Consider the following 19,025-nt stretch of genomic DNA (forward strand, 5'->3'; position numbering starts at 1 on the left):
GACATGTCTCTCAGAGATGAGGCTTTGATTTTGCCATGGCCTCCCATTGGATGGTATCTTCCCATCAGTCAATCAACGATGGTACTCTCTTTTCCACATTACTGAGTCATGAGTCTTTCTTAAATGCTAATTTCTTATGCAGACAGTACATCAACTCCACACAATTGTGAGATCCCTAGATGGAAAAGAATGTATCATTTCCATCTCTCCAGCACCTTCAAAAAGTATCACATACATCACAAGGGAGGTCAGTGTATGTTAACTGAATCACTTCTGTTTGAAAACATTTATTCTGCAAGTAGAAACTAAAATTAAGTTAACCATGGAAAGAACTAATATTTAACCAAACTTCTTTAAAAAATGGTAACTTTTTGGCAGCACCTAGTCCTTTTCTTACCTCATCCAGTGATCCAAGGAGTTTACTAAGAGGCTTTGGAGCACTATCGCCATCTAGTGGAGTACTGGGCCGAGGCATTGTGTTGGACATCGTCAGAGAGGGAGCTGGCAGTCCAGGAATAAAAACCTTTCCCACCTTTAAGCAATAAAAACATGTGGGAAAAAAAATACTGCCTTTAATGCATCACATCCTTAAATAAAATGTTAAGGAATATAAACATATATTTCTTTTGATATTTCTAAGTTTATGCTCACCAAACACAGCAAAGAAACAATTCAAATGTCAATAATCTATCCAATTCCACTATCCAACTGCAAATATGTTGGTATAATTTCTTTTTTTTTTTTTTTTGAGATAAGATCTCACTCTTTCCCTGTGGCTGGAGTACAGTGGCATGATCTCAGCTCACTGCAGCCTCAACCTACCAGGCTCAAGTGATCCTCCCACTTCAGCCTCCTGAGTAGCTGGAACTACAGGCACATGCCACTATGCCTGGTTAATTTTGTATTTTTTGGTAGAGACAGGGTTTCACCATGTTATCCAGGCTGGTCTTGAACTTCTGGGCTGAAGCCATCTGCCCACCTAGACCTCTCATACCTTGGTATAATTTCTCTTGGTTGGATTCCTTCTCTTCATTACTGAAGACTTTTTTTGCAGGCAAGGAGAGGAATGTTAATATAGTCAACACATTATATAAAAATCTGTACACTATGTATTCTTCTACCTTATTGGTCATAAAGACAGTAAGAACAGCGGCCGGGCGCGGTGGCTCACGCCTGTAATCCTAACACTTTGGGAGGCCGAGGCAGGCGGATCACAAGGTCAGGAGTTCAAGAGCATCCTGCCTAACACAGTGAAACCCCATCTCTACTAAAAATTAAAAAAAAAAAAAATTAGCCGGGCATGGTGGCAGGCACCTGTAGTCCCAGCTACTCTGAGGCTGAGGCAGGAGAATGGTGTGAACCCGGCAGGCAGAACTTGCAGTGAGCCGAGATCGCACCACTGCACTCCAGCCCGGGCAACAAGAACGAAACTCTGTCTCAAAAAAAAAAAAAGAATGAGTTGACAATCCGTGCTAACCACTCCTTATTTTGGCTATCTGTAGGGTACTTAGCAAAAACAGAAATTCACATCTGTACAGGCTGAAAACTTGGTAAGACTACAAAGGAGATGCTCAGAACTAAAATGAGATCTTAACAATGTACATATTCATGTTAACACACTACTCAGCAGCTAACAAAATAACAGAAGTTGCCCCAATAAAATCCTTAGGCTTAAAAAACAAAAATAACAGTGAGAACTAATTATGCATAATTTTTTAAAAGCTATCTCAAACCCCTAATTTACGAAAAGATGGAATAAGCACATACCATGCTATTCCCTCATTAATCACCAAAAAGAAAAAAAAACTGAATAAAATTTATAATGCAACTAACAGAAGATTCTGAAAAAGTGAAGAAAAGAAGACAAACTGGCTAGTAACCTGAGACCCAGGAATGACCTAATGATGAATTCCCTAGGTTTTTGGTTTTTTTGACTCCTTACATAACCAGGCCTCAGGCTTTCAAAGTGCCTATAACACAGACATGCCAACGTTCACAGACAAAACACGCCCTAAGAAAATCTTACTCTTTCCAGCCAAAGTGTTGGGAAAAGAATGACCAACCAGGACAGAAACTTTTCACTATATCTGCCCTATTCTTTACAAACACCATGAAAAAAGTCATGGCCATCCCTTCCTCCTCATCAGGAGACACAGTGAAAATTTTGAATGTCCCTCGTCTATTTGAGGAAGTCCCCTTCTATTTCTAGATGCTGAGGATTTTTTTTAATCACGGATATTTGATTTTATCAAATGATTTCTCTGCATCTATTTAGATCCTTGGTCAGCAAACCATGTTCCATGACCAAATCTGGCTTGTATCCTGTTTTTGTACAGTCTGTGAGCTAAGAATAGGTTTTATGTACTTAAATGGTTAAGGAAAAAAAAAAACAACAGAAGACAAATATGTAACAGAGACTGCATGCGGCCCATAGAGGCTAAGATACTTGTCTGAACTCCTACATAAAAAGTTTGCCAGGCTGGATGTGGTGGCTCATGTCTGTAATATCCCAGCACTTTGGGAGGCTGAGGTGGGAGGATCGCTTGAGTCGGGAGGTCATGGGTGCAGTGAGCTGTGATCCCACCACTGCACTCCAGCCTGAGTAACAGAGCGAGATACTGTATCAAAAAAAAGAAGAGAAAAGAAATTGCCAAGGATGGAGAGGACATGAACAACATTATCAACCAAATGGAATGAACTGACATTTACAAAATACTCAAGGGTGTCTTCTTGGTGATATGGCCCTTTAAAGTCTCTCTTTGTTCCTGGTCATTTTTTTCCCCCACTTTATAGCGACTCCAGCTATCTTTTGATTACTGTTTGCATAATATATCTTCTTTCCATCCTTTAACTTACCTATGTCATTATATTTGAAGAACACTTCTTATAACCAACATATATAGTTGGGCTGTATTTTCTAATCTCTTCTGCTAGTCTCTGTTATTTGTGTTAGACCATTGTATTTAATTAGTGGCCTAGTGGGATTTAAATCTGCCATTTAATATTTGTTTTCTGTATGTTCCCACTTTCTTTGCTCATCCAGAAGAAGCAACTCTTCAAGTTTGATCATAAGATTTTGGCAATTCTGTTCAAGTTTGGCAATTCTGTTCAGGTTTAATCATAAGATCTTGGCAATTTAGTCACATCTTCAGGCTCTACTTCTAATTCTAATTCTCTTGCTATTTCCACCACATCTGCAGTGACTTCCTCCACTGAAGTTTTGAGCCCCTCAAAGTCACCCATGAGGGTTGGAATCAACTTCTTCCAAATTCCTGTTTATGTTGATATTTTGTCCTCCTCCCATGAATCATGAATATTCTTAATGGCATCTAGAAAGGTGAATCCTTTCCAGAAGGTTTTTTTTTTTTTTTGAGATGGAGTCTCCCTCTGTCGCCCAGGCTGGAGTGCAGTGGCGCAATCTCGGCTCACTGCAAGCTCCGCCTCCTGGGTTCACACCAGTCTCCTGCCTCAGCCTCCCGAGTAGCTGGAACTACAGGCACCCGCCACCACACCCGGCTAATTTTTTGTACTTTTAGTAGACACAGGGTTTCACTGTGTTAGCCAGGATGGTCTCGATCTCCTGACCTCGTGATCCACCTGCCTCGGCCTCCCAAAGTGCTAGGATTACAGGCGTGAGCTGCCGCACCCGGCCCAGAAGGTTTTCAATGGACTTTGCCAGATCTCTTAGAGGAATCACTATCTATGGCAGCTCTAGTTAAGTAATGTATTTCATAGTAAGACTTGAAAGTCAAAATTACTCCTTCACAGGCTGCAGAACAGATGTGTCAGCAGGCATAAAAACAACATTCATCTCCTGTACATCTCCCTCAGAGCTCTTAGATGACCAGGTGCACTGTCAATGAGCGGTAATATTTTGAAAGGAATCTTTTTTCTGAGCAATACGTCTCAACAGTGGGCTTAACACATTCAGTAAATCATGCCATAAACAGGTGTGCTGCCATCCACTCTTTGTTGCTCCATTTATAGAGCCCAGGCAGAGCTGACTTGGCATAATTCTTAAGGGCCCTAAGACTTTTGGAATGGTAAATGAGCACTGGCTTCAACTTTAAGTCACCAGCTGCGTTAGCCACTAACAAGACGGTCAGACTGTCCTTTGAAGCCAGGCACTGACTTCTCCTCTCAGGTTATGAAAGTCCTAGATGGCATCTTCTTCCAACAGAAAGCTGTTTCATCCACACTGAAAATCTGTTTAGTGTAGCCACCTGCATCAATTATCTTAGCAGCTTCTACATCAGCACATGCTGCTTCACCTTGCACTTTTGTGTTATGGGGAGGGCTTTTTTCCTTAAACCTCAAGAATCAACCTCTGTTAGCTTACAACTTTTCGTCTGCAGCTTCTTCACCTTTTTTGGCCGTCACAGAATTGAAGAGAGTTAGGGCCTTGCTGTGGATTTGACTTCAGCATAAGGGAATGTTATGGCTGGTTTGATCTTCTGTCCAGACACGAAAACTTTCTTCATATCAGCGATAAGGCTGTTTCGCTTTATCAGTTGCCATGTTCACTGAAATAGCACTTTTAATTTCCTTCGAGAGCTTTTCCTCTGCATGCGCAAGTTGGCTCTTGTGCACAGGTGGTCTGGCTCTCGACCTATCTCAGCTTTCAACACGCCTTCCTCACGAAGCTTAATCATTTCTAGTTTTTGATGTAAAGTGAGAAACTTGTGATTCTTCCCTTCATTTGAAAACTTAGAGGCCATTACAGGGTTACTAATTGGTCTAATTTCAATATTGTTTTGTCTCAGGATATAGTGAGGCAGGAGGAGAGAGAGAGACAGGAAAGGGGTCAAATGATCAGGCAGACCACACAAAACATTTATCAATTAAGTTCCTCATCTTATATGGGTACAGTTCGTGGTGCCCCAAAAGAATTCCAATAGTAACATCAAAGACCACTGATCACAGGTCACCATAACAGATAAACTAATAACAAAAAGGTTTGAAATATTGCAAGAATTATCAATATTTGAAACAGTGACACAAAATGAGCACATGCTGCTGGAAAAATGGCACCAACAGACTTGCTCAACACGAAGTTGCCACAAACCTTCAATCTGTAAAAAAAAAAATGCAGTATCTGTGAAGTACAATAAAGCAAAGCACAAAACGAGGTACGATGGAATACTATTAAATATATACATCACACTGAATGAGTAAACAACAGTACACATCAACACAGACAAATCTAAAACAAATATAATGTTGAGCAAAATAAGTACATCAGAGGCGAGTACATGGTACTTTTTACATAAAAATTCAAAAACAAGGAAAACTAAATAATGCATTCTTTAGTGATACATACATAACTGTAAAAACTAGTAATACAAACAACTGACTTATCACAAAATCAGGATTCTGTCTATCTCGAGGGCAGGGGAAGATAGGATGCAATCAGAAAAGAATGTAATAAAAATAAGGATACTGGCAATATTCTATTTCTTAACCAGAGTACTGGGTAGATGAATATTCACTTCATTATTATTATTCAAATTGTATGTATTTAAATTTCATAATTTAAATTTGTAAAATGTATATTCTCTATGTACATTTCACAAATGTTAAAAAAATACAGCTAACAGCCGGGCACGGTGGCTCACGCCTGTAATCCCAGCACTTTGGGAGGCCGAGGCGGGTGGATCACGAGGTCAGGAGATCGAGACCACCCTGGCTAACACAGTGAAACCCCATCTCTACTAAAAATACAAAAAATTAGCCAGGCTTGGTGGCGGGCGCCTGTAGTCCCAGCTACCCGGGAGGCTGAGGCAGGAGGATAGTGTGAACCCGGGAGGCGGAGCTTGCAGTGAGCCAAGATCACCCTGGGCAACAGAGCGAGACTCCATCTCAAAAAAAAAAAAATACAGCTAACATATACCACATTTAATATAGTGAAACTTTACCAAAACTTTAGTACTTACCAAAGGTACCCATGCTTCAATTTCAAAACTAGTTTAACTTAAAAAAAAAAAAAATCTACCTATACTCATTGAAGGTTTCCCATCTGTGACAGGTTTAGAGTACCAATGCTTTTAATAGCAGTGAGCCATAGCCCTCCAAATTAGGGCCCACCTAAATGGGAAGCTTCACTGAGAATTATTAACAAAATTCTTCTGCCAAATTGTGCAGACAGGAACATAACAAATTTAAAATATCAATCTAAAGTAACATTACAAATATTCATGCAGGCAGCCTGAAGTCCTACTAAAGGCATGAAGTGCTACTTATTGCTTACCCGAACCACTCCTGTGTATAGCACCAGGTTTCCACTGCCTTCCAAGACCAGCATGGTGTCTATTTTCTTAAAAAAAAAAAAAAAAAGACAAAAAATTTATTTCCCAATCTGAGCAAATTAACAGATTTTTTTGACTGAAAAATCTGATGAAGCGTAATTGTCAACTTCTTAAATGTGCCTACATTACCTCCACTGGTGCTGCATCCTTTGCTGGTATGTTGGTCACTGAACCAAAGATGAGCTGGGTTTTATCATTACTCTCTTGAAACTTTACACAGCTAAATAATAAAATAAAAAAGAAACTTGATACATGCAACAACCTGTATGGGTATTAAAAGTATTATGCTGAACAGAAAAAGACAATCTCAAAAGTTTACATACTGTATGAGCCCATTTACAAAACATTCACAAATGCCAAATTATCAAGATGGAGAATTAGTGGTTACCAGGATCAGTGGGTAATGGTGTATGTGACTATAAGGAGTTAGTGTAAGACAGATAAAGATGTTTTGTATCTTGATTGTGGTGGCATTTACACACATCTACATATGTGAAAAAACTGCATAGAACCATACATACACATAAATGAGTACATGTCAAATTGATGAAATTTGAAATAACGTGTGGAGATCATCTATTTCCTGGTTATGATAATGTATTATAGTTATATAAGAGGTTACCTGTGAGGGAAAAAGAATGCAAGGTACACAGGACTTGTTTACTATTTTGTAACTTCCTGTGATCTATCGTATTTCAAAATATGAAGGTAAATAAATGGGCAAAAGATCTGAATAGATATTTTACCTAAGAAGATAAATGAATGGCTAATAACTTCATGAGATGATCAACATCAGAATGCATTAGAGAAAAGCAAATTAAAGCCACTTCACAACCACTGGAAAATAGCTACAATCAAAGAGTGTGATGATATCCAATCCTGTCAAGGATAAAGAGACATTAACCTTCATATTTTGCTGGTGGGAATATAAAATGATACAGGCTATTTGGAAAATAGTTTGGTGATTTCTTAAAAAGTTAAACATGAATTTACCATTCAACCCAATGACCCAATCCTAGGCATTTACTCAAGAAAAATAAAATCACATATGTCCACATTTTTGCTCAAGACCTTTGTTCAAATGTTCATACTGTCCTAATTCTCAGCAGTCAAGAGGTGGAAATAAACCAAAAGTCCATCAGCTGATGAACAGATAAACAAAACATGGTGGTAGATCTATACAATGGACTATTACATAGCAATAGGTATGAAATAATGATACATGTTACAAAACGGTGGATCCTAAAAACATCACGCTAAGTGAAAGCTAAACACAAAAAGCTACACTGTGTGTACATACATTATATATATATAAATGTCCAGAAAAACTAATCTATAAAGGCAGAAGCCTAGCATGGTTGCCTGAGGCTGGAAATGGGAACAAGACTGACTACAAACAAGCACAAGGAAATCTTTTTATGGTGACATAAATCTTGTAAAATTGGGTCATGGTGATGGTTGTATAACACTGTAATTTACTAAAAATCATTTAATTGTACAGTTCAAACATGTTAATTTTATGACATGTAAATTATTTCTAAATAAAACTACTTAAGCCAAAAAAAAAAGGAAAGAAAAGAAAAAGAAAAAGCAATGCTGAGTTATTTATACAGAAACAATGGGAAATACATACACCTACCGTAACTGGAGCTGGGACTCTACTAAAAAGCACAGGAACTTTTGCCCACATAGGTCAGATGTAATAAACACTTTTGAGGCTTGTGAATTTTTCTCTCTATAATAGATACATCAATAAAGTAACTGTCAGCACTGGTCCAAGAATCTACCACAGTAACTATTAAAAGTCTTTGAGGCCGGGCGCGGTGGCTCACACCTGTAATCCCAACACTTTGGGAGGCCGAGGCGGGCAGATCACGAGGTCAGGAGATCCAGACTATCCTGGCTAACACGGTGAAATCCCGTCTCTACTAAAAATACAAAATAAATTAGCCAGGCATGATGGCGGGCGCCTGTGACAGCTACTCTGGAGGCTGAGGCGGGAGAATGGCATGAACCCAGGAGGCGGGGCTTGTAGTAAGCCAAGTTCGCGCCAGTGCACTCCAGCCTGGGCGACAGAGCCAGACTCCGTCTCAAAAAGAGAGAGAGAGAGAGAAAAAAAAAGTCTTTGAAAATATTCTGCAAGAAATCTAAAAACTACTTAGGTCAAGCAATAATCTCAAAGACACAAACATTTCTAAGAATTAAACTTCATGATCTCTAAGATCCTTTCAGTTCTTTGATTATGAGCTCATTACACAGCTTTGTTGGGGAAAGCTACAATAAATTTAACAATTACTGATGAACTTTTAAATTACATACTATCTAAGCTCCCTACTTGTAATGCAAACTAAGCCACCTACTTGTAAAGTAATGCATGCAAACTTGAATTCCTATCCCGCAAAGGGCCAGATCTTTCATAATGCTGTTTCTCCTATCTACCCCCTCTCCTTCTCAGATTAGGCCTCATTCACATCTCTTTTTGAAATCGTATCTCTAATTCCCAAACCCTTCCTTCTAAAGTGCTACAGAAGGCCGGGTGTGGTGGCTCACGCCTGTAATCCCAGCACTTTGGGAGGCCGAGGCGGGCAGATCACCTGAGGTCAGGAGTTCAAGACCAGCCTGACCAACATGGAGAAACCCCGTCTGTACCAAAAATACAAAATTAGCCAGTAATCCTGTAATCCCAGCTACTCGGGAGGCTGAGGCAGAAGAATCAATTGAACCTGGGAGGCAGAGGTTGCGGTGAGCCGAGATCGGGCCATTGCACTCCAGCCCGGGCAACAAGAGCGAAACTCTATCTCAAAAAATAAATAAATAAATAAATAAATAAATAAAGTGCTACAAAAGACCCATAAATCTAAAAAATAAGAATCTATAATATATTCAACTTACAAATAAGTTATTTAAAGAAAAATGATCTATAATTGTAGGATACTTTTATTTGATACATGAGAAACAAGCCAGAGAGACTACTTCAACATTGTATCCACATCTTTACTTTCTTCAGACTACCTATCCCCCATTTCATTCTCTCTAAGATTATGCATTTGCCTTCCATTTCAGATAAAACGAGGCTCTAAGGCTTGAGCTCAACCTCCTGCCTTACGTATCTGATCAACCTTCACTTCTTTATCCCAAGGCTAATCTCACCACTTGTGCACCTTTCTGGTTACTTGTTCCATCAATCGTTTCCTCTCTTCTGTATTTTCAATACTTTCCCTTGAGTATAGTCCGTATAGCCTACTATTTCACATTAAAAGTCTTAAAATATAAAATGGACTCAACATTAGAGTATATAAAAGACCTTCTCAATTTGACTGGATATAAAACTTGTATTGTGGTTAGGTAAGAAAATATTGGGGGCCAGGCACAGTGGCTCACACCTGTAATCCCATTACTTTGGGAGGCAGAGGCAAGCAGGTTGCTTGAGCCCAGGAGTTTGAGACCAGCCTGGGCATCATGGCAAAATCCTTTCTCTACAAAAATTAGTCAGGCGTGGCGGTGTGTGCCTATAGTCCCAGCTACCTGGGAGGCTGAGGTTGGGGAATCACCTGAGCCCAGAAGGCCAAGGCTGCAGTGAGCTGTGATTGAGTCACTCACTGTACTCCAACCTGGGTGACAGAGTGAGACCCTGTCTCAAAAAAAAAAAGAAAAAGAAAATACTGGGGCAAGATGTCATGAAAACTAATTTTATTATAGTTCAGCAAAAACAAAACTCTCCTTGACCAAGACTCCCTCTAATTTTGTATCTTCATTCCTATTCAAAGGCAAACTCCTTAAAGAGTCTGTATGCCTATGTTCATTTCCTCAGTCCCCATTTACTTTTTCTACTCCACTTTCCCCCGCCACCCTCCCAGCTTAAAATGCTCTGGCCAAGGTCACCAAGGAACCCACTGCCACCCAGGTTCCTCCTCTCTGGGTTCAACTCTCAGGGCCACACTTCACCAGTACCTGGCAATACTGGCATCTCTGTATTCTTGAAATGTTCTTTTTTGTATTCTGTATTTCCTGCTGCTTCTCCCATCTGACCTCTTTTGCTTTGTCTCTCTGCACCAGCTTTGTCTCTTTCCATTCCCCAAATCTTAAGTTTCCAGGACTTCAGTTCCTAGCCCTCTTCTAATTCTACACCACTGGATTTTAACTATTTGGAGGCCACAAATCCCTTTGAGAATCTAAGGATTGTTAAAACCCTCTCCTTGGGAAAAGGCCTATATACTACATGTACACACAATTATTGAATACAATAATTCTTCAATTCTAATCTAATTCTCTTACCTCAATCACCACTTATAAGCTGACAATTCCACATTTATTGTTCTGCTCTTTCCCAAACTTCCGACACACTTATAAAGTGCCTTCTTACCGCTGTCATCAAACAGACCAGAGGCCTAAAGGGCAATCAGTAATCTCTCAAGCCTCCTTTTTTTTTTTTTTTTTTTTTCAGACAGTCTCACTCTGTCACCCAAGCTGGAGTACAGTGGTGTGCTCTTGGCTCACTGCAACCTCCAACTCCCAGGTTCAAATGACTCTCTCACCTCAGCCTCCAGAGTAGCTGGGACTACAGATGCACGCCATCATGCCTGGCTAATTTTTGTATTTGTAGTAGACATGGGGTTTCACCATGTTGGGCAGGTTGGTCTTGAACTCCTGAGCTCAAGTGATCCATCTGCCTCAGCCTCCCAAAGTGAGTGATTACAGGTGTGAGCCACTGCACCTAGGAAGCCTCCTCTTCATTAGCCTTTTCCCTCCTCTCTGCAAAAACCAGAGTGGGAGTACTTGTAATTCCCTAAATACACCACGCACTCACCAGAACTTTTGTTCTGATCCCAGCTGCCGTCTGTGGTCTTTCTCAACTTACCTGCCTAGCAAATACCTATTCATCTTTCAAAGCCCTACCAGCAAAAGTAGTCCCTCCTGTGTCACCATCCTTCAGCTATCTGCCTCTTTTGAGGACAGGGACAGTGACTTATTAGACTGTTAACTAGCACACACATTGGCATATAAATTAACACGTGAATTATTAAAGAGAATATAAAAGAAGAAAGGTCACCCAGAACAGAGATCTAAGCTATGTTTCCCAAAAAGTAAAGCTGGCACTCAACTAACATGAACATAAAACTTAGGAAACATGCTAAAAAACCCACATTTCCTCATTGATAGAAATTAACTGTTTCTCCCCAGAACAAAAAACACCTGAAAAATGAGAGATTATTACTATAAAGGAAGAAATATCAGATGACAAAATAATATTTTTATGATGACTTTTTTTTTTTGAGATAGTCTCACTCTGTCACCCAGGCTGGAGTGCAGTGGCACGATCTCAGCTCACTGCAAGCTCAGCCTCCTGGGTTCAAGCAATTCTGCCTCAGCCACCTGAGTAGCTGGGATTACAAGTATGCACCACCACACCCAGTTAATTTTTGTATTTTTAGTAGAGACGGGGTTTCACAATGTTGGCCAGGCTGGTCTCGAACTCCTAGGCTCAAGTGATCTACCAGCTTCAGCCTCCCAAAGTGCTGGGATTACAGGCATGAACCACCGCGTCCAGCCTATGATCACTTTAATATCATTAATATCCCCTACTGAAACTGAGGTGGCCTTAATACATATCTCTATATATTTTTACATATATTAATAACTGATCACATTAAAAGGAAACTTTAAATAAAATGCCATATATTTCCCAAGACTTTCAGCAACATTTTTCTTTGAATATAATAATATATATATAACAAACCTTATATTAGTAATCGTTTCTGTCCACAAATGGTCAATACACAGTTCAGGAACAATTGGCTCCGTTTCTGGTGCAAGAAAGAAGCCATTAGAATTACTATTTGGAGAATGAGAAATACTATGTCTCTTTGGAGACTGATTATGGCTTGAAATGTTGAACCTTTGCACCCCTGAAAAAGAGTGCACTCCTAAGGCAGGAGAATGAGCACGACTGCAAAAGAAACAGAGGAGAGAGTACATCACAGTTAGCAGGGCAGGCTTATATGACACACACTCCAATGACACTTCCCAAAATTCCACAGACAGAAGAGCATTCATGGCATAATCCAGGTCAGAAATTAAAATTTTTCAAAAAGGAGTAGCTATTTAAATGGTTCATGTCAATGTGCTTTACTATATTCTAAAGATTTAGAATTATTATTAGAAGAACTCATCTTTTACAACTAAAACTTAGATCATCTTCTTTTTCGGAAAATGAATGATTATTCAAAAAGCTCTAAACTATGTCCCTGTATAGTCAGACATATATATATCAACAAAACAATGTCCCTGTAGCACCAGATATACATATCTGGTGATTTAAATATATATCTATATAGAGAAATAGATACATTTAGATATCAAATAACAAAAAAAAAAAAGAAAAACTAACATAAATTAAGGCAAAAATAAAATAGTGCCACAATATTTTGGGAATTAATATTCATCAAACTGTTGCCCACATAGTGGTAGAAATGAGGCAACTAACCTTAGGACAAGCATAGGCAGCTTCAAAATATGACTCAGGAAAGAATGTGACATGGTAAACTTAGAAATCTTAGTAAAACTGGCTCAGGGCTGAGCACGGTGGCTCACGCCTGTAATCCCCACACTTTGGGAGGCCGAGGTGGGCGGATCACAAGGTCAGGAGATCGAGACCATCCTGGCTAACACAGTGAAACCCCATCTCTACTAAAAATACAAAAAAAAAAACTTAGCCAGGCGTGGTGGCAGGCGCCTGTAGTCCCAGCTGGAGGCTGAGGCAGGAGAATGGCATGAACCTGGGAGGCGGAGTTTGCAGTGAGCCAAGATTGCGCCACTGCACTCCAGCCTGGGTGACACAGCAAGACTCCGCCTCAAAAAAAAAAAAAAAAAAAAAGTCTCAATTGGGATAATGGCTATTTCCCCTAAAAAAACTCCCCTAAATATATTTCCCCTAAAAACAGCTGTCAACAGCAATTCTAAATCCTTCAAAACAAAACAGAAAGCTTAGAAAGAAAAACCAGGAAACCCTTCTACCTTAGAGCTGCTATGTTGGAAATAGAAGGTGAGCGAGAATGTAGACTGGGTGATGAGGTTGAGCGACTCTGGCTGTGAATGGAGGAGTAATTCTGGAAAGGTGAAGTCACAGGGGAATCTCCTTTGGAGAGGCTTCTGAGATGTGCTGTGAGGGAGCTGCTAGTGGCCACATTCTGTGGGGTTCCCCCCTGTTCAGAGAACTTTAAAACAACATTCTCTTCCTTAAGTCAAAATAAAGAGAAAGAGGAAAAAAAAACAATAATTAGAATAAAGTAGCAATTTCCTTGTAAGAATGCAAGTTGAAGTCAGTTACTAAAGACACAGTATTTCTTCTTTCCTAAGAAGCTCAATCTATTTCTCAAATGAGGCCAGGTGCCGTGGCTTACATCTATAATCCCAGCACTTTGGGAGGGTGAGGCGAGAGGATAGCTTGAGCCAAGGAATTCAAGACCAGCCTGGGCAACATAGCAAGATCCCATCTTTACAAAAAATTAAAAATTAGCTGGGAGTGGTGGTACACACTTGTAGTCCTAGCTACTCGGAAGGCTGAGGCAGGAGGATCACTTGAGCCCAGGAGTTCAAGGCTGCAGTGAACTGTAATTGTGCCATTATACTTCAGCCTGGGTGACAGAGTGAGGCCCTGTCTCTAGAGATGATGATGATGATGATGATGATGATGATGATGATGATGATGATAATAATAAAACAACTATTCACAAGTGATTTTTCCAAAAAAAAAATGTGAGGGTATGAAGTATTAACTACTCTTTCATATATATATATACACACACACACATATATATATACACATATATATACATATATACATACACATATATACATATATACATACATATATACATATATACATACATATATATACACATATATACATACATATATATATATATATACACACACACATACATTTTTTTTTTTTTGAGATAGAGTCTCATTCTGTCACCCAGGCTGGAGTGCAGTGGCACGATCTTGGCTCACTGCAACCTACACCTTCCAGGTTCAAGTGATTCTCCTGCCTCAGCCTCCCGAGTAGATAGGATTACAGAAGCCACCACACCTGGCTAATTTTTTATATTTTTGGTATAGATGGGGTTTCACCATGTTGGCCAGGCTGGTCTTGAACATCCTGACCTCAAGTGATCTGCCTGCCTTGGCCTCCCAAAGTGCTAGGATTAAAGGTGTGAGCCAGTGCACCCAGCCTACCCTTTCCTATTAAGGAGAAGTGACTTGCCTTTCTCCTTACCTCTGATTTGACTCTCCGGAGAGTCCACACAGAATGCACATTTTGAACAGCATCATAAGTCATTACAATAGAGGGGTCAGTATTGAGGAAAACAATTTTCATTGCATGATCTACAACATATTGCACCCGTAATGAACCAAAAAGACCTTAAAAATAAAATAGAAAAATCAGGTATAGAACAATGGGCTTTACAAGACTGATATTTATGAACGGAGCTCTTAAAATTGTTAAAGATAAAGAACAACCAAGCCAAAGAGAGCATAAAATCTATTACTATCTTAAATAATTAACTCTGAATTTTTAATAAATTTACTTTAGGCATCAACTTCCTTAAAATACATTAAAGATGAGAGCATTACAAGTTTTAGCTTCACATACATGCTGTTGCTAAATGTTAAGATTTGTGCTGACTCTCACCATTACACGAATCAGCCACAGGTAAAAGGTTGATGATTTCTTCAACTGACTTATTTATAAATTGCGCTCAACTATTCTACCAAGTTTGACTTCCTTATTGGTTCTGTTCTTCTGTATGAAAGCTGTACTCTATAATTACTATTCAGACAGTGCCGAACAGTACACTGTTGTTTCTGCTTTACTAGTTACACATGCAAAATAAGGTTTTTCCCAGTGAGTTCAGCTTTTAATCTAAAGTACCATGGACTGGTCTCCATATCCTTATTTGACAGGAAATGTTTCCCACTCAGTTAAAATATTGAAAAATTTTAAAATATGATTTTATAATCATAAGAAATACTTTATAAATAAAAATCATGCCACCATCTCAAAATATCTACTATTAATACATTAGAGAATTTTTGGTTTTTTTCATACATATATACACACTTCATATATTTTTACAAAATTATAATCATACTGTGTTAAAGTTTTGTATCCTACTTGACATTACAAATAAGCAACTTCTAGTTCACTAAATATTATTCAAAAATATGATCAATAATGGCTGCACTCCTCCCTCCAGTACGTGCCTCCAAGATGACAAAGAAAAGAAGGAACAATAATCATGCCAAAAAGGGGCGCAGCCACATGCAGCCTATTCGTTGCACAAACTGTGCCCGACGCGTGCCCAAGGACAAGGCCATTAAGAAATTCATCATTCGAGGCTGGGCACGGTGGCTAACGCCTGTAATCCCAGCACTTTGGGAGGCTGAGGCAGGCGGATCACAAGGTCAGGAGATCGAGACCATCCTGACTAACACAGTGAAACCCCGTCTCTACTAAAATAAAAAAATTAGCGGGTCGTGGTGGGGGGCCCCTGTAGTCCCAGCTACTCGGGAGGCTGAGGGAGGAGAATGGTGTGAACCTGGGAGGTGGAGCTTGCAGTGAGCCCAGATCCCGCCACTGCACTCCAGCCTGGGCAACAGAGTGAGACTCTGTCTCAAAAAAAAAAAAAAAAGAAAAGAAATTAATTCATCATTCGAAATGTGGTGGAGGCTGCAGCAGTCAGGGACATTTCTGAAGCGAGTATCTTCAATGCCTATGTGCTTCCCAAGCTGTATGGGAAGCTAAATTACTGTGTGAGATGTGCAATTCACAGAAAAGTCGTCAGGAATCCACCTTGTAAAGCCCACAAGGACCAAACACACCCACCCCGATTTAGACCTTTGAGGAGTGCTGCCCCACAACCCCCACCAAAGCCCATGTAAGGAGCTGAGTCCTTAAACACTGAAGACAAGGCGAGGCGCGGTGGCTCAAGTCTGTAATCCTAGCACTTTGGGAGGCCGAGGTGGGTGGATTGCCTGAGTTCAGGAGTTCGAGATCAGCCTGGGCAACAAGGTGAAACCCCATCTCTACTAAAATACAAAAAATTAGCTGGGCATGATGGCACACCCCTAATCCCACCTACTAGGGAGGCTGAGACAGGAGAATCGCTTGAACCTGGGAGGCGGAGGCTGCAATGAGCTGTGATCGTGCCATTGCACTGCAGCCTGGGTAACAAAGCGAGACTCCATCTCAAAAAAAACAAAATGAAAATAAAAAGATTGAAGACAGACTATTCTCCAGAGAAAAAATAAAATGGAAATTGTACTTAAAAAAAAAAAAAAAGGCTACATGCCATTTAATCCCAGGCCCTAGTATGTTTATTCGGGTTGTCTGCAATTAGTAACAACATAAAATTTGAACTTTTTCTGTAAAAGATCAAAGACTAAATAGTGCAGTTTGCTGTCCACATACTGACTCTATCACATAATCTTTGTTATTTCCTACAACCCTTTAAAAGGTAAAAACCATTCTTATGTTGGGTGCGGTGGCTCATGATGTAATCCCAGCACTTTGGGAGGCCGAGGTGGGTGGATCACCTGAGGTCAGGAGTTCAAGACCAGCCTGACCAACATGGTGAAACTACGTCTCTACTAAGAATACAAAATTAGCTGAGTGTGGTGGCACACGCCTGTAATCCCAGCTACTTGGGAGGCTGAAGCAAGACAATCGCTTGAACCCAGGAGGCAGAGGTTGCAGTGAGCCAAGATCGCACCATTGTATTCTGGCCTGGGCACAAGAGCAAAACTCTGTCTTAAAAAACAAAAAAAACAAAACAAACAAACAAACAAAAAAAAACAAAAAAAAAACATTCTTAGCTCACAAGCTTTACAAAAACATGCTGCAGGCCAGATTTAGCCCATGGCCTGTAGTCTGCCAAGACATAATATAGAAGATAAAAAGCAGCTGGGCACGGTGGCTCACCCCTGTAATCCCAGAACTTTGGGAGGCCAAGGTGGGTGGATCACCTGAAGTCAGGAGTTCAATACCAGCCTGGCTAACGTGATGAAACCCCGTCTCCACCAAAAATATAAAAAATTAGCCAGGCACGGTGGCGTGTGCCTGAAATCCCAGCTACTCAGGAGGCTGAGGCAGGATAATCACTTGAACTCGGGAGGCAGAGGTTACAGTGAGCTGAGATCGCGCCACTGCACACCAGCCTGGGCCACAGAGCAAGACCCCTCTCAAAAAAAAAAACCCAAAACAACAACAAAAAATAAACTTTACTTCATCCAAGTATCATTCATTTACTTATTAACTATTAAAGAACAAAGCATCTACAGGTAGGTTAATAAATATATCGGTATTCCTCACTGATTTATATACCTTATTTTTACTAAAATAACTGTTGAGCAGTTAATACCATGATATTCAAGAAATTCAAAATAGAAGTTATTTTTGTAAAATGTTTACATTACATTATTTTTATAAGTCAGTTTTCATATAAGCGCCTTTATAATCTCCCTCACCAAAGTCAAAAAAAAAAAAAAAAACAAAAGAGCTTATCTAAAAGAATATAGAAATACACTTACTTCCAGATTTACAAACAAGTGGAGTTATTTCATCTAGTGGGTGCAGCATGCTGAACATAGTGGGTAAAGATTCTCTACAAATAAACAAATAATCAATTAATTACCAATACGAGTATGTCTGTGCACAAAATTTGCACTTCTATTGAAAAGAAATCTCCAGATTACACGAGCAACTAGAAACCTACTATCTCAAAATGCAATCTTCTGAACTTTGTACATACTATTTTTCACGTTGTCTTCTATTTCATTCCTAGAAATCTCTCCCCTGAGAGTAATTCTATCAATGCACCAACAGAGGAAAATCAATATAGTCCAGAGAATTTCTGCAAACAGCAGTCATCACAGTACAGAACAAATGGAGTAATGTGTATAAAGCAGTCTTTTTTTATTGACCTCTCTTACTGGCAGTGTGTCCCATACCTGCTGACAAAGGAATGCATTTTTTAAAAAAGGAAGAAACAAACTACTTCAAGTAAATTAAGTCTGCTTTTTTTTGTTGTTTGAGATGGAGTCTCACTCTGTTGCCCAGGCTAGAGTGCAGGGGCATGATCTCGGCTCACTGCAGCCTCCACCTCCCAGGTTCAAGCGATTCTCCTGTCTCAACCTCCCGAGTAGTTGGGATTACAGGCACACACCACCACGCCCAGCTAGTTTTTTTGTATTTTTAGTAGAGACGGGCTTTCACCATGTTGGCCAGGCTGGTCTCGAACTCCTGACCTCAGGTGATCCACTCGCCTCGGCCTCCCAAAGTGCTGGGATTACAGGCGTGGGCCACCGTACGCAGCCAAATCTTTTTTGAAGCCATTTATTTGCATATTCAATTTTACCACTTAGATTGGGAAAAAAGGCTAATTAAGTGCCAAGTGGGTAGAGCTCATGAGTGTACATACAGGCTGAGTATCCCTTATCTGAAATACTTGGGACCATAAGTGTTTTGGATTATTTACCTTACACTAACAGTTGAGCAACCCTAATTCTTTTGGGGGTACAAGTGGCTTTTGGTGACACAGAATTATGTAGTGGTGAATTCTGAGATTTTAGTGCACCTGTCACCTGAGTAGTGTATGTTGTACGCAACATGTAGTTTGTTTATCCCACACCTTCTTCCCACCCTCCTCCTTCTGAGTC

General features: G+C 39.9%; 1 protein-coding gene across 1 annotated transcript in view; it reads right to left on the reverse strand.

Moving 5' to 3' along the window:
- The window catches only part of LOC107973078 (anaphase-promoting complex subunit 1-like), a 67,668-nt gene extending 49,708 nt beyond the window's left edge, over positions 1–17,960 (reverse strand). The window contains 8 exon segments of the mRNA XM_054677994.2: positions 398–532; positions 6,248–6,313; positions 6,435–6,525; positions 7,945–8,040; positions 12,043–12,252; positions 13,320–13,540; positions 14,584–14,729; positions 17,898–17,960. Coding sequence (XP_054533969.2) covers positions 398–532; positions 6,248–6,313; positions 6,435–6,525; positions 7,945–8,040; positions 12,043–12,252; positions 13,320–13,540; positions 14,584–14,729; positions 17,898–17,955 — 1,023 coding nt within the window. The 5' untranslated portion in view covers positions 17,956–17,960.
- Between the last annotated feature and the right edge of the window lie 1,065 nt (positions 17,961–19,025).

This window comes from Pan troglodytes, chromosome 12 (assembly GCF_028858775.2).
Source record: "Pan troglodytes isolate AG18354 chromosome 12, NHGRI_mPanTro3-v2.0_pri, whole genome shotgun sequence".
NCBI lineage: Eukaryota > Metazoa > Chordata > Mammalia > Primates > Hominidae > Pan > Pan troglodytes.